This window comes from Fukomys damarensis, unplaced genomic scaffold, assembly GCF_012274545.1.
Source record: "Fukomys damarensis isolate Sample0158 unplaced genomic scaffold, DMR_v1.0_HiC HiC_scaffold_19, whole genome shotgun sequence".
In the NCBI taxonomy this organism is placed as follows: Eukaryota; Metazoa; Chordata; class Mammalia; order Rodentia; family Bathyergidae; genus Fukomys; species Fukomys damarensis.
This window is the reverse complement of record NW_022900931.1, coordinates 56920796-56942314: the sequence shown is the minus strand read 5'-3', so window position 1 is coordinate 56942314 and position 21519 is coordinate 56920796. Positions and strand designations below refer to the sequence as shown.

The 21519-nt window shown below is 49.3% G+C and overlaps 3 protein-coding genes across 9 annotated transcripts in view; all 3 read left to right on the top strand.

Annotated features, from left to right (window-relative positions):
* Clip3 (CAP-Gly domain containing linker protein 3) overlaps positions 1-2202 on the top strand; it is a 14287-nt gene extending 12085 nt beyond the window's left edge. For both annotated transcript variants that reach the window (XM_010631881.3, XM_010631880.3), the window contains exons 13-14: positions 246-318; positions 666-2202. In XM_010631881.3, the coding sequence (XP_010630183.1) occupies positions 246-318; positions 666-720 (128 nt within the window). In that variant the 3' untranslated portion in view covers positions 721-2202. The remainder of the gene's footprint in view (positions 1-245; positions 319-665) is intronic.
* A 353-nt stretch (positions 2203-2555) lies between these two features.
* On the top strand, positions 2556-7792 carry Alkbh6 (alkB homolog 6). Of its 6 annotated transcripts, none has more exons than XM_010631876.2 (7): positions 2556-2632; positions 3379-3457; positions 3735-3803; positions 5454-5514; positions 5868-6019; positions 6227-6343; positions 7363-7792. In XM_010631876.2, exons 2-7 carry the CDS (start codon positions 3404-3406, stop codon positions 7624-7626), a joined length of 717 nt encoding a protein of 238 aa, XP_010630178.1. In that variant the 5' UTR covers positions 2556-2632; positions 3379-3403; the 3' UTR covers positions 7627-7792. The 6 variants fall into 6 exon arrangements, with proteins under 6 accessions (XP_010630178.1, XP_010630177.1, XP_010630180.1 ...); XM_010631875.2 differs by having other exon boundaries at positions 2577-2671; XM_010631878.1 differs by lacking the exon at positions 2556-2632 and having other exon boundaries at positions 3379-3803; positions 5868-5938.
* A 439-nt stretch (positions 7793-8231) lies between these two features.
* Positions 8232-11982, top strand: Syne4 (spectrin repeat containing nuclear envelope family member 4). Its single transcript, XM_010631873.2, has 8 exons — positions 8232-8461; positions 8624-8762; positions 9274-9417; positions 9614-9808; positions 9883-10131; positions 10849-10974; positions 11635-11693; positions 11773-11982. The coding sequence occupies exons 1-8, from the start codon at positions 8334-8336 to the stop codon at positions 11954-11956; spliced, it is 1224 nt and encodes a 407-aa protein (XP_010630175.1). The 5' UTR covers positions 8232-8333; the 3' UTR covers positions 11957-11982.
* The last annotated feature ends 9537 nt before the right edge of the window (positions 11983-21519 follow it).

Sequence of the window (21519 nt, the reverse complement as noted above, 5' to 3'; positions counted from 1 at the left end):
AACAAAAAAAAAAAAAAAAGAAAAGAAAAGAAACAAAAGCTGGCTCTAAGCAAGCACTGAGATGTGGGGTCCCAGGTAGGCATTGGAGGACATGGTGGATATTGTTGACAAGATGTCTAGATGGCCATTGGGAACCCTGGACCCAGGGAACATGGATAGATATTAATGATAAGAAGTCTGGGTGGGTATTAAGGGGACAGGTGGGTCTTTTATCCCCTCACCTGCTATCCTATCCTTCTCTCCAGTGACACAACCTAAACGTACCTTCACAACAGTCCGGACCCCAAAGGACATTGCATCAGAGAACTCTATCTCCAGGTGTGTGGCCAACTCCTGTCCCTTCTGCAGAATATTCAGGAAGCAGCATCCACAGAGCTGTTGGACATAAGGGTCTGGAGCTCAAGTGGGGGCTAGAAACAGAATTAGGAAAAGTTGTGACTAGTAAACACATCCAGAAACAGTCTTTAGGGTATAGGACCCAACACTGACTTCTAGTGACTTTAGCTTTTAGGGAGCAGGTAAAGAAAGCAGAACATCTCTATTTTTTAAAGCCTACGAGAACATAGTCAGAGGCAGAATCCCAAACATGGACAGCTGTGGGGAGAGTGATGGAGCCAGGTGTCCCTACACACTCATGACAGGATATGATCTGGTTCTTCTTTCAGGTTGCTCTTCTGCTGCTGGTTTCCCTGGATGCTGAGGGCAGAAATGCAGTCTTAAAGGCCCTGCATACCAGACAGAGACACAGAGTCCCCTCTAGCATCTCCTGACACAAGGAGCTCCCAGTCACCCGAGATAGATTCCTAGTAACACTTCCAGAATAGAGACCCCCCCATTAGCCAGCCCTCGATCATTGAGGCCCCATTATAACAGATCCCCCAAGATAACCCCCCAAATACAGACCTCGTGTCACCCAGAAAGAAATTCCCTGAGTAGCACCTTCAGGTTAGTTCCTGTCCCCAGCCCCTCAGAGCAGACCGCCAATTAACAGATTTTCACACCCCAGTGATGGTGATCCTCTCCACATAATGCTCTACAACAGGACATTCTTGAGTCACTCATCAGTGGGGATAAGAACACTACCATTAATGAAGATTCCTTTCCCCCTTCCCCTTGAAATAACCATAGATAACAACTCCAGAGTAGCAGACCATGTCACTATCTGCTTAACATCATTGCTCTCAAGATGTGAGCTCACGGTCACCCCAAAGCCCTTACACTCCAGATCCCCTATCGGAGACTCCCTTCATTAGCAAAGACCTTGTTCTTACCCCTCAAGAAGAGACCCACCTTAATCAGCCCACTGTCACCCCCAACAACAGACACCAAAATAGTCCTGGAAGTGCTAATTACAGGACCCTCAATTCTTCCCTCTGCTCCCTCAAGAAACCCCCAGTGCCTTGTATGAAGCTCACCCCACATGGCCCACAGAACCTGTGCTGGCCTGGTTCCCAGAAAATTCTCTATTTTTTAAGTAATGATTTTTCCCCTTAGGGGGACCCCAAATTTTGAGATCCCATTCTGGGACTCTGGGGATCCTACACCCCAGAGTATATATATCCCCAACTCCCCCGTGCCCTCAAGACCTAGTCCTTAGAAGACCCCAAATTTTGAACTCCCAGGACCCCCAAATAACAAACTCCCAAATCCCCAGGGAATCCCAAATTTTAAAATCCCCAACCCCCAGGAAGTCCCAATCATGAGGTCCTTGTGCTTGGGAAAGAGGAGACTGCAGTCAGGATGTGTATTCCAGGCTTCCAGATAATCTGGAGTCCTTTTCACAGGCACGGGAGACCCCAAGCAGGAATCACCATCCCTAGAAATTTGAGGACTTCAATGCCTTGAGCCTACGAACCTCAAGAATGGCAAATCCCAAGAGCTCCCGCCCCAAGGGAACCCCAAATCTTAAAAGCCTTCATCTCGAATACATGGAGTGTCCCCCGAGGCCCTGAGGGGATCCCAAGCCTTGAGCCTCCATTTCAATCTACCTTCTGGTCACAAGTCTAAGACATCAAATTTGAGTCATTGGCCCCTCACAGCACTTGGGCCAGACCAACACCCTGAGGGAGAACCTGAAGGCCCCACGGGTCCAGGGCAGACCTGGGGACCCGACCACCAAGGACAGCTAACGACTGTCCCTTCACTGCATGTCCCCAAACTCCGCATGATCCTGTCCTCTTCAATAAAGACGTTTCTATGGCCTCTCTGTGTCAAGTCATTGTTCTGGGGCTACGGGGGACCCTGCCTCTGTACTCTGGCTGGGGTAGGATGAAAAGGAAGAGCTTTCTTCAATCTCGGCTTCTCGCGCAATGGGCACTGGCCTAGTTTGCGGGAAGTTCATCTAGCAGGACCTCTAGTTTTCTTCTCGTGGCCGCCTCCGCGGCGCCTTACAGGAGGGCCCATGCCTCAATGTGGACAGGTTCGGCTTTGGAGTCCTGATTGGTCTGTGCCAGGTAAGACCCGCCTCCATTAAATTCCCAATGGCTCAGAGGCCAGGAATTTCAGCCTATCGTTGAGCAAACAGAGCTCCAAATGGCTGGAAAGTGGACCATTACGACTTCTGAGCGTTTCCATTGGTCTGAGGACTCGCGTCAATCAAGCGAGGGCGGAAGTGCCTGAAAAGGGATTAGGGGTGAGGAAATCTGGAAATTGGAGGGGATACCTGTGGAAGGTCAGTTTTGGGGGTTACCGGGGCAGAGATGAGTATTCAGAAGGGCTGGGAGTGAGGATCCTGGGAAGGTCAGTGGGAGTCCGAGGGGGTTCACCGTGGCACCCTAAAGGATTCAGAATCCGGGTCTGAGGGATTCAAGAAGCTAAGATTTGAGAAGAGTCAGGCTCAGGTCCGAGGGTGCTGGAGTGAAGGGGAACCCAGGAAAGTAAGTCTGAGGGGTTCCACAGTGGGAGGTTCCAAGGAGACTGAGGGTGAACATATCTGAGAAGAATGCGCAGCCTGGAGGCACACGATGCTCAGAATGGAGCAGCTGAAAGGGATGAGACCAGAGGAAGGTCGGTGAGGCTCTGAGTGTTGGAGAGCCGCGCTCATGGTTGCTGAAGTGGGGTATGAGGTATTTAATGTGGCTTTGGAGTGCAGTCCTAAGAGCCTAGAAAAGCTTCCTGTGTGGGCTCAGAGGATGCTCTCAGGGAGGGGAAAGAGCAACTGCGTACTTTGATAGGCATGCAGTGGACAGAGTATTGGAGGAGTGTGCTGGTGCTCATAGTGTTTGGACGTGGTGCCTGGGGGATCATTGTGTGGCTTTGAGAGGGTTTTAGAGGCTGAGTTTCACAGGGTGGTTGCTGGCCCTTAATCAGGTGGAAGACTGGCTCATGGCCTAAAGGTGGGAGGCTTAGTGACTTCATTATGTCCTCCTCTCCCCACAGGACTGGGTGCAAGGAATCGCTGTCAATGGAGGAGCAGGATGCCAGGGTCCCAGCCCTGGAACCATTCAGGGTGGACCAGGTTGTCAGGACAGAGGGTGCACAGAGTGGGGGGGGTGAGATAGGCAGGCTGACTCCTGGTCCATCGAATGGAACTTCCCCCTCCCTCCAAATTCATTTTTTATCCTCAAGAGTCCAGCCCCACTCTCAAGTCTACCCTGGAATGGGCATGTGTTCCTTGACTTCAGACCCTGTCCCAAATGAGGACATCTTTAGCCTTTCCACAAGGTTGCTCAGTAATGGTAGGGTCCCTGTGTGGGTCAAAGACCCACATCTTCAGAGGTGTCTCTCCACTGCAGGCACCAGCTGTAATCTACTACATCCCTGACTTCATCTCCAAAGAAGAGGAGGAGTATTTGCTTCGACAGGTGACCCCAGTGCCTTCTAGCCTGCTTTCTCCCACTTTCAGTATTTCTCTCCAACCCCCAGCCTGTGTATGAGGCCCTCCAAGGCTGCAAGTGAAGACCTGGCAGAGAGGAGGGTGTGACATAGCACCCTTTCTCTGCGCTTCCTGTTCCTCTCTCGGAACTGTTAGGGCCCCTCGGAAAGGGCTTTTTCTCGGGGGGCCTAGGGAAAACCAGACTGATTTTAGGAGGTGCTTATTATGAAACTCAGACTCCCTGTACTGAGGTGGCCCAGGCCAGCCTCTAAAGCAAGGATGTACCTACATCAGATTCCTTGTGCAGAAATAGCCCAGGGCAACCCTAGTGGCTTGGGAATGAAGAAGTCACAGAATGAATACGCCCTATACTGAGATAAAACACCCCCCACAGCAAAAGCTCTATTAAGGATCCTATTGTCTTTTTTTTTTTTTTTAAATTTTGAATAATTCCCACTAAATTTGCCCAGGCTGGCCCCAAACTTGCATTCCTCCTCCTTGGCCTCTGACTGGGATTAACATGAGAACATGTATCATCATGCCTTGCTCAAATCTTGCTATTTTATCTAATCTATCAGGGGTCAGTGGAGGTTTTGAGAGGTTAGAGATATCCTGGTGAGTTGGGAATTATCTCTTATCTATCTATTTATCTTGTAGAGCAGAGTCTAAGTTGTTCAAGCTGAGCTCAAACTCCCAGTGCTCCTGCCTCAGCCTTCTAGAATGTTGGGATTACAAGCATGTGCAACCACACCTGGCAAAAATCCTATCTTGGAGCAATTTATAAATATAGGCTGAAATAGAAATGGATGCTACAGAGTAAACTCTTCCTAGTACTATGGTAGCTCAGCTTAAACCCAGACTCCTAGGAACAAGGTTAACTAGTGCTGAACGGCCCAGTCAATATTCTATTCTTAAGGTTTAGGGAAGGAAGAATTTACAAAACTCGGGGTCTCTGCACTGGCATATCCTTTTACAGCCAGAGAATCTTAGTTATAGAGCACAAATCTTCTCTATGCTGGAGTAACCCACTTGAGCTTGAGTCCCAGGAACAAGTTAGCTGCAGATAGCCCATTCCAGAACTCTGGGGTTTTTGGATTGAAAATTTTACAATCCCTAGATTTACATATCCCAGGCCAGTCCCATAACCATACTGAGGATGAGATTATCAACTACAGTATAGATTTCTTAGACTGAGATAGCCCATCCTAGACCATTGGGATCTTGGCAGTGGAGGATTTTCAAAATATTTTCCTTGCTGTACTGATAATTCAATCTTGCACACTGTCTCCCCTAGGCAATAGGAACAAGAAGGTCCCAGTACTCAGACTGTCCCAAAATAGCCCAAGAATCAGGAAATTGGAGTACAGACTATTTTCTGGACTGAAAGAGCCTAGGCTGGTCCCAGAACTGAGAAGATTCAGACCCATGATTTTGCAGCCCATTTCTTTTCTCAACCCTGGTGGATACCTGTAGTCCTCCCCAGGAAAAAAGACAAAATCCTAGGACTATACTGTCTCAGAGAACGATTCCAACTGAGTCAACAAATTTCTATCCCAGGCAAAGCCTCCTGTATTGGTGTGGGTAGGAGAGTCACAGAGGGATGGTCCTGAAAAGGAATGCTCTGTTCCCCACCTCCTAGGTTTTCAATGCCCCAAAGCCAAAGTGGACTCAGCTATCTGGGAGGAAGTTACAGAACTGGGGTAAGTGTCCCTGGCTGGGGCGTGGGTAGTTCTGGGATGTGAGCTGGGTAGAGAGCTCATGTCTAGTAGTCTTGACATATGGAAGGAAAGGTCCCTGAGGGCCCCAAGGCCAAGAGTATTCTGAGGGGTCATTGGCGGTCCTGAGAGGTTAGAGATATCCTGGTGAGTTGGGATTCTCTCTCAGGGTCCAGTGGACTGGAGAAGTCAGAGAAACTTTGAAGAGTCCAGTGGTGATCTCCAAAGGGTCAGGGCGTCGTTCAAGGGGTCAGGGTGCTTCTAACCACTGGGATATCCCTTGTGGGGGCTCCAGGCTTCTTGGTGGAGTATCCTCAGGACCCCATTTCACTCCCCAGGTGGGCTTCCCCATCCCCGTGGGATGGTCCTTGAGCGGCTGCCCCCATGGCTCCAGCGCTACGTGGACAAGGTGTCTGACCTCAGCCTTTTTGGGGGTCTCCCAGCTAACCATGTCCTCGTGAACCAGTATCTGCCTGGGGAGGGCATCATGGTAACCACATACCTTCACCCCAGCTCCTACAGTAACCAGCTCCTTCCAGACCTCTCAGGGCATCCTGCATAACACCTCACACTCATGGAGCGGCCACTTAACCCCATCCAGCATTCATCTCCCTGCCCCGGCTTGGGAGCCCTGTTTTGACCCAGAGGGTGGGGAGGTACACTCCTGCCCTGCCCAGCCCTGGTGCCCACTCTCCAGCCCCACGAGGACGGACCACTGTACTACCCGACTGTCGGCACCATCAGCCTGGGCTCCCACACCATGCTGGATCTCTACAAGCCACGGCAGCCAGAGGACGATGATGCTACAGAACAGGTGGGCCCCGAGACACTGCCCAAACCCTTGGAGCATCCAACATCCTACATCCTCCGGGATGACCCAATCCCACCCACCTTTGGGATATTCCTGACACCTAGACACCTTCCCCTTACGGGGTGCACCCACTTCCTCCTGGACCCCTGACTCATCTGCTCACGTGTTGCTGTAACTGCCATGATATCCGCAGATACTTCAGTTTTCCTACCTGCTGGCATCTCACAGACCCCCTGATCCCACACCCTCAGTGTTCCACCAGCCCAAGGTCCACATGTCCCTTCAGGCTGCCCAGTATACCAACAGACATTCTTGTCATTAGAAACTCCAACATCATCCCCTCATGGGTGCACCACGATCCTCCCAGATGTCCTGGCTGCCCGCTACACAGGATACCCCGGCACCGATATCCTGCCACTGTGATCTGCATTGTGGGACACCCGCAGATTCTCCTTGCTTCTTGTCATATGACTTTGCTTAGGAACCCCCTAGATACGCTGACGGCTGTCTCTGCGCCATGCATTTCTGACACCTCAGTGTTCACAGATACTCCCTGATCTTCAGGGAGTCCCCTTTAGCTCTGTGTGCTTCTGGATACCCTGACATGCCTCATACTGCAGGCGTCCTCTGATGTCTTCAGATATCCCGCTCCCTGTGGCCTCCCTCACTGTCCTCACCTGGTCCTACCCTCACTCAGTTCTGCCCAGGTGTTCTGGGACAGCTGATCTCTCTCCCTGTGGCCACACCCTGCTGACCCTTTGACGTCCCCATCTGCAGCCTTGTTGCTGCCCTTTGCTGAGAGACTACCAACCCCGGGCTCTTCCTTCCCTGCCCAGCAGTCCTAGTCTGGAAATCCAGATTTTTCACTCCTCAGCCACCAACGTCTATCCCCGGGATCATGCCTTCTCCTTGGCCTTTGCCCTGAGGACTTGCTGACCCTTGTCCTTTGACCCCTGAAAACCTGGTGACTTTTCACCCACCCCAACCTCTGGATACTCATTGACCATCAACCTGCCCCGCAGCCGCGGCCACCACCCAAACCCATCACCTCGCTGCTGCTGGAGCCCTGTAGCCTACTGGTGCTCCGAGGCACCGCCTACACGCACCTCCTGCACGGCATCGCACCCGCCCACTTAGATGCCCTGGACGATGCCTCGCTGCCGGCCAATGCAGCCACCTGCCCCTCTGCACAGCCTGGAGCCTGCCTGGTGCGTGGCACCCGGGTCTCACTGACCATCCGCCGCGTTCCCCGCGTGCTGCGTGCCGGCCTCCTGCTCAGCAAGTGACCAACAGGCTTCAGGGCCTGCTGGGATTCCCGGGCTTCTGTCCCCTGGGCTGCTGTCATTGTGATCTTGGAAAGTTGGAACCGGGGAACAGAGGCAAGCTTCCCTGGGTTATTTATTTCCCAGAAACTATGGGAACAACTCCATTCCAAATAAACAAATTATCTTTCCATCACACTTGGTTTTAGAATTTGTTCGTGCTGATCTTGAACTCACTATGTAGGTCCAGGGTGGCCTCGAACTCTGGCAAGCCTCTGTCAGTCTCCTGAGTGCTGGGATCACAGTTGGGGCCACCAAGCCCCACAATTATGTTAAATGGGGGACAGATACTTGGGCTCCTCAGCAAAGTGCTTGGGTCCTTAAGTGGATGGGTGGGCCCTGAAGGTCAGATGAGTGAGTCCCTGAGGGGAGCAGAGTCCTGGGCTCCGGGTGGGTGGGTGCTTCCTCTGTGGCTTCCCTTGGATTGGTTGGGTGATGTTGGAAGGTTCAGCCTACTGGCGGGCTAAGAAGGAGTTAAATGATTGCTGTCACCTGAGCAGGGCGTCAGGTTACCCGGGTGCAGGTTCTTCTAGGAAGGGGTGGAACCGGCTTTGCCTCTGAGACTCAGACTTCAGGGGTGAGGTCTGCTGAGGAGGTTCCAGGGACACCATTGACTAGGGGAGAGGGTTTACTGGGTGTCCTCACCCAACTCTGTCCCCAATCCCCCAGCTATGTCCCTGACCTCATCTCTGGACTCTAGATTCCCCTCAGAGCCCTTCAGTCACCCCCCAGGAGCCCCTAGGGAGCTGGATGTTGCCGAATGTACCACCTGCCCTGCACTGGGAGAGGAGACGATCAGGTGGGGACTGGGGCTTTTGCAAGTTGATCCCAAGAGGGTGGGAGTGGAGGCTGGGACCATTTGAAGGTAGGAGGTGCTGTGATCACTGGGTATGGGGTTAGGGTGGGGTGGAAAATAAGGCAGTGGCTCACCCAGGGGCCAGTCAATATCTCTTACTTCTAGGCCAGAGCAGGCTCAGGACTCCTGGGACCCTTCTGGGTACTTCCAGGGTGCACTGAGGGGCACTGAGCCTGCTGCCAATGCCCCCCGATTATCAGCACCCGCTTTCCACGAGGAACCAGCTGGAAGCAGACACCGTGAGGTGCGCTGAGGTGACCAGACCCTGTACCAGCCCTGCCTCCTTTCTGTTTCCCAGAATGTGGCCGCTCCCCTGGGGATGAGGGGCTGATTCTAGAGAGGTGTTGGGCATCAGTGGAAGGGGAAACATCTGGAAAAAGCTTCTTCGTCAATCTGTATAAAAATATTTCAGTATTTTACCAAGTAAGACAGAGGTATTTAATAACTGATGCTGGTGCGATCCCATTCTTCCTGGGAGTATCCAGTTCTATCACATCCCCTGTCCAGGCCCCCATGACTCACGTAGCCAAATTTCCAGGAGACTTGAAAACCCATAATCCTTGAATTAGATGCCCACAGCTCTCAAATGGGAGGCCCCTAAATGGGAGCAGCCCTGGTGCAGACCACAGATGGATGCACTCTGCTGCAGAGAAGCACCCAGAAGCCCACAGGCCGCAGAAGAAGGGTGGCAATGGGATTGGAGGTAGTGTCTTGATTGACCCACTGGTTCTGTTCTGGTCCCCTGTGTTCCCTAGCACCCTGTCTCTGGCCACGAAGTGTTGGAGGCTGAACATGACAGCATACAGCTCTGTTTGCTGAGCCTGGGCCTCCGACTGCAGGACCTGGAGCAAGTCCTCAGGGCCTGGACACTGGCCCAGAGCGGGATGGCTCAGCTGCAGGTGGGCAGTGGGAGGCCAGGATGCATGGTGGGAGGCAGAGTCCCAGGAGCAGAGTGGGAAGTGGTCTTATTGCATAAGAAACAGGGGAGGGGGTAACTCCAGGGTGTGGGTCCCTGGTATTGGTGTGTGTGTGTGTGTGTGTGTGTGTGTGTGTGTGTGTGTGCGTGTATGTGTGATGTCTAATCATGTGTCCCAGGCCCTGCAGGCAGAGCTACGAGGGGCAGCAGAACGTGTGGATGCATTGCTAGCATTCGGTGAGGGGTTGGCACAGCGAGGTGAGCCCAGAGCCTGGGCATCTCTGGAGCAGATCCTGAGGGCCCTCAGAGCCCACCGAGATACCATCTTTCGACGGCTCTGGCAGCTGCAGGCCCAGCTGGTCAGCTATAGCCTGGTATGCCCCGTCCTGGTGGTCCCCAACCCAGTTGCCAACCCTCCAACTCCCATGACCTCTGCCTTCTGACTCAGGTGTTCGAGAAGGCCAGCACATTGGACCTGGACTTGGAGGTCGAAGGGGATTCAGATGGGCCAGGACCTGGTGGAGTCTGGGGGTCCTGGGCACCCAGTAACTTCCCCACTCCTGCAGAGTTGGAGTGGGACCCAGCAGCAGATGTTGGGGACCTTGGACCCTTGGGGCCAAAGACAGCCCGGGTGCCAGGAACTCCCTGTGAATTGTGTGGCCAGTGGGGCCTCCTGATCAGGAAACAAGGCCTTGAGGTGAGAGCAGTTCCCTTTGAGGATCTTCCACTCAGCCAGGCAACCGCAGGGCACTTCTGTGTGACCTCTCGCGGGTCCTTGTCGTCCAAGGTCTTGGTGGCTCTGTCTCTTCTTCAGTCTCTCTCTTGATGTCTCCATGATGTCTCCACTCGCATCGCCTGTCTCTGTCTGTGTCTCAGTTTCTGTCTCTGGGAAGTCTTCTGTCTCACTTGCTCCACTCTCCATTTGTCTCTACCTGCATCCTAACCCCATTTCCTCTCATTGTGCCCCTCACCTTCTTGGCTACAGCCACACTCCAGACCCTTTGGCAAATATGCCAATGGCACTGCCATCTCGGGGCCCTGGCTCATGCCCAGCTCCCTCTACCGCATTTCAGTCTTTACTCCTGTGTCACTTCATACAGGCCTGCCCTGGCACCAGTCAGCACTCCTTATCTTTCGGCTGGATTTCTTGACAGACTTACCACAGCTTGACATGGCACATTTATTAATTTTTGGCCTCTTTGGCTGGGATATAAATCCCACAGAGGCCAAGAATTTGCCTGTTTCCATCCCCACTGTGCCCTCAGACCTAGAACCGTGCCTGGTATGTAGTAGATGCTCATTAAATATTTGTTGAGCAGATGAATAAACAATGCCTCTCCCCTCTTGGTTTCTTTGAAGAGAAACAGCCACCCCTACGATGTTCCCCTCTGTGGCTCTTCCACAACCACGTCAGTCTTTGTCACTGGTTCTCCAAGAACTGAATACCTCCCTCTTCCCGCAGGACATGCTTGTGTCAGGGCTCAGCCACCGGGAACACTTAGGAGGTCACCAAAGACGCTCTCTGCTCCGGAAACCTCAGGTGAGCTGGTCCTCAGCCAGGTGGATTCCTTGATGGTGAGTGCCAGAATCCCAACCTAAAAGACCAACCAACACAAACAATAAAGGGACACCCTCCCCCATAACTGAAGATTCCAGCCCGGCTGAACTCAGGACCTCCAATGCTATCAGTTCTCAGTCCCTCCTTCTCTTGGGCTCTTCTTCCCCTACGTGGCCTCCTTATCAGCACAGCTACACACTCACTTCCTATTGGTTTGCCCACCCCAGGGAGAAGGAGTGTGTGCCCTTGACCTTCTGGCAAGCAGCAAAGGTCCCAGTGCTGACTCCAACTCCCCGGCTCGGGTCATGGGCTGTACGCTGACCTAGTCAGGGCCCTCTGATTGGCCACATTGGGGTCCCGTGCCCAATTATGAATGTAGGGGATGTCGGTCAACTTTGCATGAACCTGCAGGTCTAGTAGTAGGACGGATGACTGCTGCCCCCTCCCAAATTACACCAATGTCATCAGGAAAAGGGGGATCATATTGCACAAAGAGTTACATGATACACCTGGAGATGTACCAAGTTTGTGTGGGGCCCTGAGGACAGCAGAATTGCCAGGAAAGGAGAAATAAGACTAGTCTTGTAAATAGTAAAGTCTGTATTTCTATCCATTCCTCTGTGGGCTGCTATCTCTCCTCAGGACAAGAAGAGGCACATGGCTCCAAGTTTCCAGGACATGATGCTGGAGGTGGATGATGGGTGAGATGCTTGGAGTATGGGTCTAGGAGTGTGGGAGACAAGGCTCATGGTGACACCCCACTTGCATTTCTCTTCTCAGGGTCCCTGCTCCTGCACTCAGGGGGCCCAGAACCTTCCTCCTTGTCCTCCTCCTCCTCTTCCTTCTCCTGGTGGGTGCCACCTTGCTCCTGCCCATATCAGGAGGCCCCTGCTGCTCTCACCCCAGATCGGCCAGGACGCCCTACCTGGTGCTCAGCTATGTCAATGGTCCCCCCCCAATCTGAGTACCCAGCCCAGATATGAGTAATAAATGTATACTGTCAAAGGATGTGTGAGGATGTTGGGTGCCTGAGTCCCCAGAACCTGGGATACCACCCCCATGTGTCCGGACATCCCCCTCGTCTTAAGCAGAGCTCGGGGTTGGGTTGGTGTCTCCCAGAGATTCAAGTTGAGGAGCTGATTTGGAAGGTGATGTTAGGAGGAGTCGGTGGGGTGAGCTGGAGAAGGGAGAAAGCCAACCATTGGGTGAGTTAGTGGTTGGTTGCTGCACTGGATACCTGGGTTGCCATCTCACTGAGAAACTGTGTGGAACACACTGGAAGTTGTACCACCCAAGGGGTGAAGAATTTGTGGCATTTGTATACCGGCTCTCATCTCACTGATGAGGACTCTTCCTGGAGACTTGGACTCTCCAGCGTTTCTGGCCTTTCCTTCCCATAAAGGCCCCACCCTCAGGAAGAAGCACAGGTGCTCAAAACAGGAGGCTGGATGCAGGTGTAAGAAGGTGAAGTGGGTGAGCTGCCAAGAGCACCTGCTACAGATCCTGACTTCTGTCCACAAAAGATCTCGGATGGGGTGGGGGCTGTCCAGGGGAGCCGTTACTCGCCCAGGACTGTGAGACCCCTCTTCCTGGGGTCTTGACAACACGGAATGAATTGTCAGTGTTCGACCCTGGAGTTCAGGCTCCTCAAAGCTTAAGGCATGAAGAAAAGGTGTGGGAACAGAATCAGAGTGAAGAACAGAGGCGTGAGCCCTGTGCTGGTTTCCTGGATGTATGCTTGGCAAAGATGTCTGGTCCATGAATTCTCACAACTGCCCAATGATCTGCCCACTGAGTTAGGCTCCAGGAGAGGAAGTCATGGGCTGAGGCCACGCACAGAGCAAGTGACTGAACCCAAACTTCACTGACTGTAAGCAGAGATGGGAGTTTATTTTTGTGGGTAACTGAGAACCTTAGGACAACAGGCACAGCTAGATCACGGACTCAGATGATGTTTCCATCTCTTGGGTTTTGTTTTGTTTTGTTTCTTTTTTGGTACCGGGGAATCAAACTTGGGTCCTTGCACTTGCAAGGCAGGCAGTGGAACCATTGAGCTAGATTCTCTGGCCCTCAGGTTTTTGTTTTTTGTTTTTAGACAAAGTCTTGCTCTATAGTTCAGATTGGCCTTGAACTCGCTGTGTAGCCCAGGCTGGTCTCCAACTTGCAGCAATCCTCCTTGCCTTAGCCTTCCAAGTGCTGGGGCAACAAGCTTGTGGCACCATGTCCAGCTCTGAGTTATTTTATTTTGGCTCTGTTCTTGTCCTGGTGATGGCCAGAGTGCCCCTGAAAACGTCCAGGCTGGGGCTTGGAGTGTGGCTCGGTGGTAAGTGTACTTTCCTACTATGTACAAGGCCCCAGGTTAGAATTTGAACACCTAAAAAGAAAAATGTCCTAAGTCTCGCTCTTTTGGCATGGGCCACCAGGTCCACCTTCACTGGGGCCACAGTCAGCGCCCTCTGAACCATGCAGACTGAAGGTGGTGTGGGGTTAGCCTCCAAAGAAAACCAGGGAAAAGGAATGGACACCGGGAATGGCATTGGGAATGGGCACTGGGAAAGCAGGGAAATGGACACTGAGGGTGTGCGGCAAAGTAGCAGCTCTGGCAGAGACTCTAGATTTAGAGAAAAGTCAGAATGCAAACCAGATCTGTCTCTCTTTAAATGCCAGGCCATGTCTCTGCCTCCAACCAAGGAGGGGGCATGGCATCCCTGGCATGGCCAGCAAATAGGACGAGCAATATAGACCCAGTTGGAGCAAATCCCATTCATTCATCCATTCCATAAATTAACAGATACTGACCACCAGGAGCCAGGCCCTGGTCAAGAAGCAAAGACACGACAGCGAACAAGACAGAGTAAAATCCTTGTCAGGCCGGGGATTTAGCTCGGTGGTTCCACTACCTGCCTCGCAAGCGCAAGGACCTGAGTTCAGTCCCCAGTACCAAAAAACAAAAAAAAAATCCTTGTCCTTGCGGAGCTGCATTCTACCGAGAGAGACTGACAATAAATAAAGCAAGTAAAATTATACTGGTATAGTAGGTCAGGTGGTGCTGAGTATGGAGGAAAAGTAGGCCAAGGAATAGGGGGGCAATTTATCTTTATTTCATTTATATATTTTGAGTAGTACAATTTAGTGCAGTAAAAGAAGGCATCGGAGAGACGATTCTACCATTATAATCACGCTCTGATAGCCAACTGTAGTGAAGAGCCAAGCGTGACACACAGATGCCCAATAATATGTGAGCCACAAATGCAATCTCAAATTCTTGAGTAGTCAGACTAAAACAATAGAAATCTCGGTGAATTTAATTTGAATAACAGATTTTATTTTACCCAGTATGTTCAAAATATCACTTTAACACATAGTAAATATAAAAATAATGAGATATTTTACAATCTCTTTTTCTTACTAAATCTTTAAAATCTGGTATATATTTCACACTTCAGTTTGGGCACTAAAAAGCAGATAAAACGATGTTATTCTACCCAAACAATAAAGTTGCATGACAGAAAAAATATTCTACACTACTTCTGTCTTTAAATTTTAAATTATTTTAAATATAAAAAATGAAGCTTGGTGTGGTGGTACATGATTGTGATCTCAGTACTCAGGAGGCAGAGGCAGGAGGATTGCTGCAAGTCCAAGCCTTGCCTGGGCAATGCAGTGGGTTCAAAACCAGCCTAAATTACATAGTGAGATCTTGTGTCAAAACAAGAACAAAAACAACAACAACAAATTATGAAGTTAAAAATTCAAGCCCAGTGTGGTGGTACATGCCAGCACTCTGGGAGGCTGAGGCAGGAGGATCACAAGTTTGAACCTAGCCTGGGTAACTTAGTGATTTAGTGAGCCCCTGTCTCAAAATAAAAACAAAAAAAATTAAAGGAGGGCTGGGAATGCAGCTCAGTAAGAAGGCCCCATGTTCAATCCCTAGTACTATGCCAAAAAGAAAAAAAAAATCCCTCAGTTGCCTAGTCAAATTTGAAGTGTATTGGATAGGGCAGGCCTCGAAGAAGAGCATTCGAGGTAGAGGAAGAGCAAGCACAAAGGCCCTGAAGCAGCAATGTGCTTGCACGTGAGAAGACCAGAGTGGGCGGGAGTGGTGGTGAGACGGGTAGCAGGGCCAGGTCCCATGCGGTCCCATGGGCATAGTGAGGACACGTCTGTACGAAAGGGGCATCACCGAAGTTCCTTCAGCTTTCATTCTGGTAACTGTCGAGCTTACACAGGAGAGGAAGGAGCAGCATTACAAGTCCTCTTGGACTCATTTCAGCTTCAGCCATTAACAGTTCAGGGCCAATCTCGCCTCCCTCTGCTAAGCATCCACTCCCCACTCCGTAGATCACGTCAAAGCCAACTCTAAAAGTCATATCCTTTTTACCAACAAACAAGCCGCGGGACATTTCTAGAAGATCATGACTGTTTTAAAATCTAATACGTATATTTTTATTTTATTTTGTTTTAAAAAATAATTTTATTTCCTTTGTAAATATAAATAAAATTCAAAATTATTTTAAACATAAAAGCTACGACTATAAAACTTCTAGAATAAATCTGAGGAGGGAAGAAAGCTCCACAACATTGGTATTAGTAATAATTTCTGGATTGACACCAAAAGTGCAAGGAACAAAAGCAAAAAAACAAAAAAACAAAAGCAAAATAAACATCTGAGAAATATTTAAATGTTTCTTGAAGTGTAAAGGAAACAATCAACTAAATGAAAATGTAGCCCATAGAATAAGAGAAAAAATATATACATACACATATATATTATATAAAGAATAACCCCATACAGTGATAAACAGTTAATATTCAAGGTATATGTGAAACTCACAAACTCCATCAACAAAAAAATAAATTACCTCATGAAAATATGAGAAAAAGATTTGTGTACTATTACAATTTATTCACACCAGAGAAACTATTCGGTATTTACACATATGTGACTTATTTATTTCACTTAGGAGTATATCCTCAATATGTATCCATTTTCCTATAAATGAATCTAATTTCTCATTCTTTATGGCTGAGTAGTATTCTTTTATTTTAAATATTTAAAATATACATATATTTAATTATTTTGCTTATATTGGCCCTGAGGATTGACCCAGGGCACTCTATCACTGAGGTAATACCACCAGCCTTTTCAATTTTTAAAAAAATTTTGAGAACGTTATGCTAAGTTGCTAAATTGGCCCAGGCTTGGGCTTGAATTTAGTCCTCCTGCCTCAGCTTCCCAGAGTGCTGGAATCACAGCAGTGTATCACCATGCCCAGCTAGTAAATTGTTATCCTTGATTCTGGAGATCAGAATCTATAAAGGAGACTGGATGTTATTTTTTTCAAAAGCTGAAAAAAGCAGCAATTTTGTTTCATTAATTGCAAAATCTGTGAAGAAGCAGCCATGCACAGGAGTTTTATGAAGTCTCAGAAAAATAACAGCTTCACGTTTGCAACACTCTGCCACACGTGCCAATCTCTGGTGCCTAAAGTGGGTGATGACCAGTGAGACACTGACATTCCTAATCCGAAAACCTGAAATCCAAAATTCTCCAAAATCAAAACCTTCTGAGCATGTGCATGATACCACAAGTGGAAATTTCCATACCAGAAAACTTTGTTTTGTGGAAAAAATTTTAACTTATTAATCTTTGAGAAAGCATGTCATTATATTGCTGGAGCTGGCCTAGAACTCCTGGGCTCAAGGGACCTTCCTGCCTCAGCTTCCAGAGTAGCTGGGACTACTGCAAGTGAATGCCACCGTGCCTTGCTCAAAATTGTTAAAAATATTGTATAGAGTTATCTTCATGCTATATATAAGTGAAATAAATTTCATGTGTAAACTAGGGCCCCACTCCCATGATATCTCAAGTAAGAAATATATATAATGTATAACCATTGGCTCCTTTCTTTCTTTCTTTTTTCCTTCCTTCCTTTTCTTTATACAGTGATGGGATTGAACCCAGGGCCACTGCACTGAGCTACATCTCTAGCACTCCTTGCCCTTTGTTTTTTTTTGGTTTTTTTTTTGGTGCCGGGGATCGAACTCAGGACCTTGTGCCTGCGAGGCAGGTGCAGTGCCACTGAGCTAAATCCCTGGCCCTCCTTGCCCTTTATTTTGAGACAGAGTCTCCCTAAATTGCTCAGTTGTCCAAGCTGAGCTCAAATTTGTAATCCTTCTGCCCCGGCCTCCCAGGGTTGTGGGATTACAGGCTTCAGTCAACACACGTGACTTTTTCATTTTTGTAACGCATTTTGTTTCGAGTTACAACTTTTAAGACTTATAACAATTCCCATATATAAAACATTTGCCAATTGTTACCACTATACCATTTGCTTTAGCAATTACACTCTCACTAATATACTTACATATGTATTTATGTAGTAGATACCTGTGAGAGTAGGCTGCAGATCCAATGTCTCTTTACGCCTAAATACTTGTGTGTTTGTCTTAAAATCAAGGTGGGCAAGATGTGTAGCTCAGTGGTAACTGTGCTTATATAAATGAAAGGCCCTGACTATAAACAGCACTATAAAGAGAACAAACCAGAATAAGGGTGTTCTCTTCTGAAATTAGCATACAGTTGTAAAAATTAGGAAATTTTCTGGGCATGGTGGTGGATACCTGTAATCCCAGCACTCAGGTGGCTGAGCCAGGAAGATCGTCATGAGCCACAAATGAGTTCAAGGCCAGCCTGGACTTCGCAGCAAGACCATCTCCAAAAAATATCAAAAGAAAAAAAATCAGGAAATTTAACAACTCAACTCAATTCTATTTGTTTTGCCGTTTTTTGAGACAGAGTCCTGCTGCCAAGTCCAGGCTGGCCTTGAACTCACTAGGTAGCCCACACTGGTGTGGAACTCGGGGAAATTCTGCTTCAGCCTCCCAAGTGCAGGGATTATTGGCCTGTGCCGGGCAATTCAATTCTATTATTAACTCACACTGCATATTACAAATTACTTCACTTCTAGGGTTGGAGTGTAGCTCTGTGGTAGAGCTCTTGCCTAGTACGTACTGCCCTGGATTCAATGATTTGTAGCACTGCAAAACCAAAACAAAACAAAATATTTACTCTAATTCCTGTATGTCCTTTACAGCAATTTTCTTAGATCAAGAGATTCTTGGATTTGTTTTTGATTTTTTTATTCTGTTTTGGGGATTATCTCAATAAATTCCTATACAACCTATATACCAGATTCACCAATTGTCAACATTTTGCTATGTATTTCAGGTTGGTCTCAAGATACCCTAGGCTGGTCTCAAGCATGCTATCCTCCTGCCTTGGCCTCCAGAGTACTGGGATTATAAGCAAGTAACACTACACTTACCTGAAAAAAATTTTATTTAATTAAAAATTTTGAGACAGGGTCTTGCTCAGTTGCCTAGGCTGCACTTGAACTTGTGATCCTCCTTCCTCAGCCTCCCAAGTGCTAGGAATACTGGAACCTCCACATCCACCTCAAATTCTTCTTTAATAGATAATGTACAGAACTTGTCAAATTTTTGAAACTTGAAATTTTTTAAAAGAAAAAAGAAAAGGCTGGGAATTTAGCTCAGTGGTTCTGCTGCCTGCCTCAAAAGCACAAGGACCAGAGTTCAATTCCCGGTACCAAAAAAAAAAAAAAAAAAAAAAAAAAAAAAAAGACAAATACAAGGTGTTGGGAAATGTTGACCAAGGGCCTCAGCGACGTGAAAGAACACAGCAGCAGCCCTCTTGGTGATCAGCCAAGCCCTGTGCAATGTTCCCTTGCTTCACTCAGAAGCACAAACTGAGGTGATTGGGATGAGGTTTATTTGATAAGATTCTTTCTTTCTTTTTTTTTTTTTGTACTGGGGATCGAACTGGGGTCCTTGCGCTTGTGAGGCAGGCAGCAGCACCACTGAGCTAAATCCCCAGCCCTTGATGAGGTTTATTTGGGATCCCAGAAGGTACTAGTAGGTAGTGAGAAAGGGCAGAGGGTGGTCCACAGCAGTGTTCATGGAGTGGTGACCACTGTGGGCAATGGGGCCCCGATGGCAAGGGGACCTCTGAGGAACCTTGTAAAATTGGTTGTGACTGTCCCTGGAAAGGCATCCAGGACAGAATGCAGGGCCCAGGGCAGGAAGCTGGCAGCCTCCTGGGAACCAGCTTCTGTGGCTGAGATCAGACTCAAGCGGGCAGAAGGGCCAGGGTGGGGGGACGTCATCGCTTTTTGCCACAACTTGTAGTTAGTTAATTCACTGGATCATTGTAACAGCCACACTGGTGACATTATTTTAATGCCCATTTCACGGATAAGGACACTGAGGCAGAGAGGCACAAAGCGGTTAAATTATTTGGCCATGATCATGTGATCAGCTAGGGCTGAGCTGGGATTCCAACCTGGCACTCTAGTTCTGAGGTCCACGTCCTTAACCATCATTCACTGCACACCACACCTCCTCCCCCAACGCAGGCATTCCCTCCCCCATCTTCCCTACCTGGCAAACCCCATTGCTCCGTAACAATGGAGTGACCTCCCTGACTTGCTCACTGCCTGTGGCACTCCCAGAAGCTCCCATCCTGAAGCTTAGTAGAGCTCAAGATCACGGAGCCAGCCAGGATGAAGGAGCAGCGGGAGGTGGAACTGGGAGACAAAGGGGCTGACTGGGTAGAACCCTGTTAGCCACTTTCAGGATTTAGGCCTTAATTTGAGATGGAGGCAGGGCAGGATTAACAGGACCACCTTGGGGCTGGAGTGTAGGTTAGATGTAGAGAGCTTGTGCATAAGTCCAGCACCACAAACAAGAATGACAAAACTAGGGTCACCTTGATGAAAACAACAGGCAGAGATGGAGAAGTAGCTGGAGTCCCATGATGAGGAAGAACTAAAAACAAAGCCGGAAGAGACACCACATGAGTAGTGCCACAGCCTTGTGCTCTGAAGCCCTCTAGGTTCCACCTGGGATCCTGCATCTGTCTTCTGTCTTCTCCTGGCCTTTACTCACACTGTTTAGGAGCCCATTCCTTACCTTCCTGAAAACTTCTAATTCAAATTTCTTTTATTTATTTATTGAGACAGGGTCTCACTATGTAGAAACTGACCTGGAACTCACTATGTAGCCCAGGCTGGTCTCAAACTCACAGGGATCTTCCTGCCTCACCCTCCTGAGTGCTGGGATTACAGGAATGCGCCACCACACTTCTGGCTTCTAATTTAAATTTCAAGGCAACTTTATTACTATTTGGGTGTCTGGCTCCTTTATTGGGATTAGGGCAGTGACCATGTTTTTCTTCTGTCTGTTCTTCCTTCAGTGCAAGGTTTGGGCTCCTTTCCTCACTGAAACTGTATCTGCAAGGATTTATCTGTTTTCCATGTACTTTACTAACAAGGGTCCAAATATAGCTCAGGTTTGCAAAATGCAGTAGCACCCTGTTCATGATCAGGGAAGGTTAATATGGGGATGTGGGAAGGGTATACCTACTACAGTCTGTGGGTCCATCTCCCTGCCCCAAGCCCCTGGGCCTTAGTGACAAAACTCCCAGCTTGTAGCTGAGGCTGAAATTCCTGTCACCTTTGAAGAAGGTGGAGCCCGGAGTTCTGAGATCCTCCGGGGTCACCAGCTGCACCATTTCCTCTACTTCATTTCTCCCCCAATAAACAGTCAAGTGGGGTCTCTTTGTGTTACAGCTAGGGTGGGTCTTCTCCATTGATCTGCCCAACAAAGGGCTCCAGAGAGAGAGACAGCTCCCTACTTTCATAACCTCTGAGGACCACTTCTCAGTGTATGTGCCTTTAAATCTCCGCAAATATATAAAATCTTTGAGACCATCAACAGAGAAATAGGCACAGCCCCAATTTTATTCCCTTTGTTCAACAGTCTGGAGAGAGAAAGAGCCCAGGGGTCAGGGCCGAGTCTTTAGTTGATCCTAATGCGCTCTTCATGGTTCTGATGTCAAATGGATGGGGGTGGGGGTTCCAAGCCTCTCACTGCTCATCAAGTCTGCTCTTCTCAGAGTTCAATACCGCAGGGAGCCGTCAGGATCCGGGGAGGGTGTTCTCAGAGGTCAAGAGAAGGATCTCAGGCTCTCTCTGGCCACGGTGTGGGGGAGGTCTGAGCTCCTCACGCCTTTGGGTAAGTAGATCTCAGCATGACACTGTCCAGCTGGCCTCCCAGGCCTCTCTAAGCCCTCCTGGCGGAGGAGGGGCGGGGTCTGACCTGTCACCTTACAAAGGAAAGGGCGGGCATCTCCCGTCCGCCGCGTGGCTGCCTATCCTCCACAACATGTGGAGCGAGTTTCTTAAGACCTCTCATCTTCCATCTGATGAGGTCCGGTCCTCCCCAAACTGTCAACGGGACCTCTTGGGTCATCGAGTGAGCTCTTCTGCCCGTCACTGTCCGTCGGGTCGGGTCCGCGGTGTCCCCATGCCGTCATGCGGGTTCCCAGGACCATCACAATCGTCGAGCCGGGTCCCCGGGGCGGCGGTGCCTCCGGGCTTCTCAGTCTGGCCCAGCGGACGCACGAAGGCACCCATGGCCGTGGCGTGGCCGGAACGCAGCAGCTGC

Coding starts and splice junctions, on each gene's coding strand:
- Alkbh6 (XM_010631874.1), top strand. CDS start 3,636: ATGAGGACATCTTTAGCCTTTCCACAAGGTTGCTCAGTAATGGTAGGG. Junction 3,804..5,453: donor AGGAGTATTTGCTTCGACAG/GTGACCCCAGTG, acceptor CCCACCTCCTAG/GTTTTCAATGCCCCAAAGCC. Junction 6,344..7,362: donor ACGATGATGCTACAGAACAG/GTGGGCCCCGAG, acceptor CCTGCCCCGCAG/CCGCGGCCACCACCCAAACC.
- Syne4 (XM_010631873.2), top strand. CDS start 8,334: ATGTCCCTGACCTCATCTCTGGACTCTAGATTCCCCTCAGAGCCCTTC. Junction 8,763..9,273: donor CTGGAAGCAGACACCGTGAG/GTGCGCTGAGGT, acceptor TGTGTTCCCTAG/CACCCTGTCTCTGGCCACGA. Junction 9,809..9,882: donor AGCTGGTCAGCTATAGCCTG/GTATGCCCCGTC, acceptor CTTCTGACTCAG/GTGTTCGAGAAGGCCAGCAC.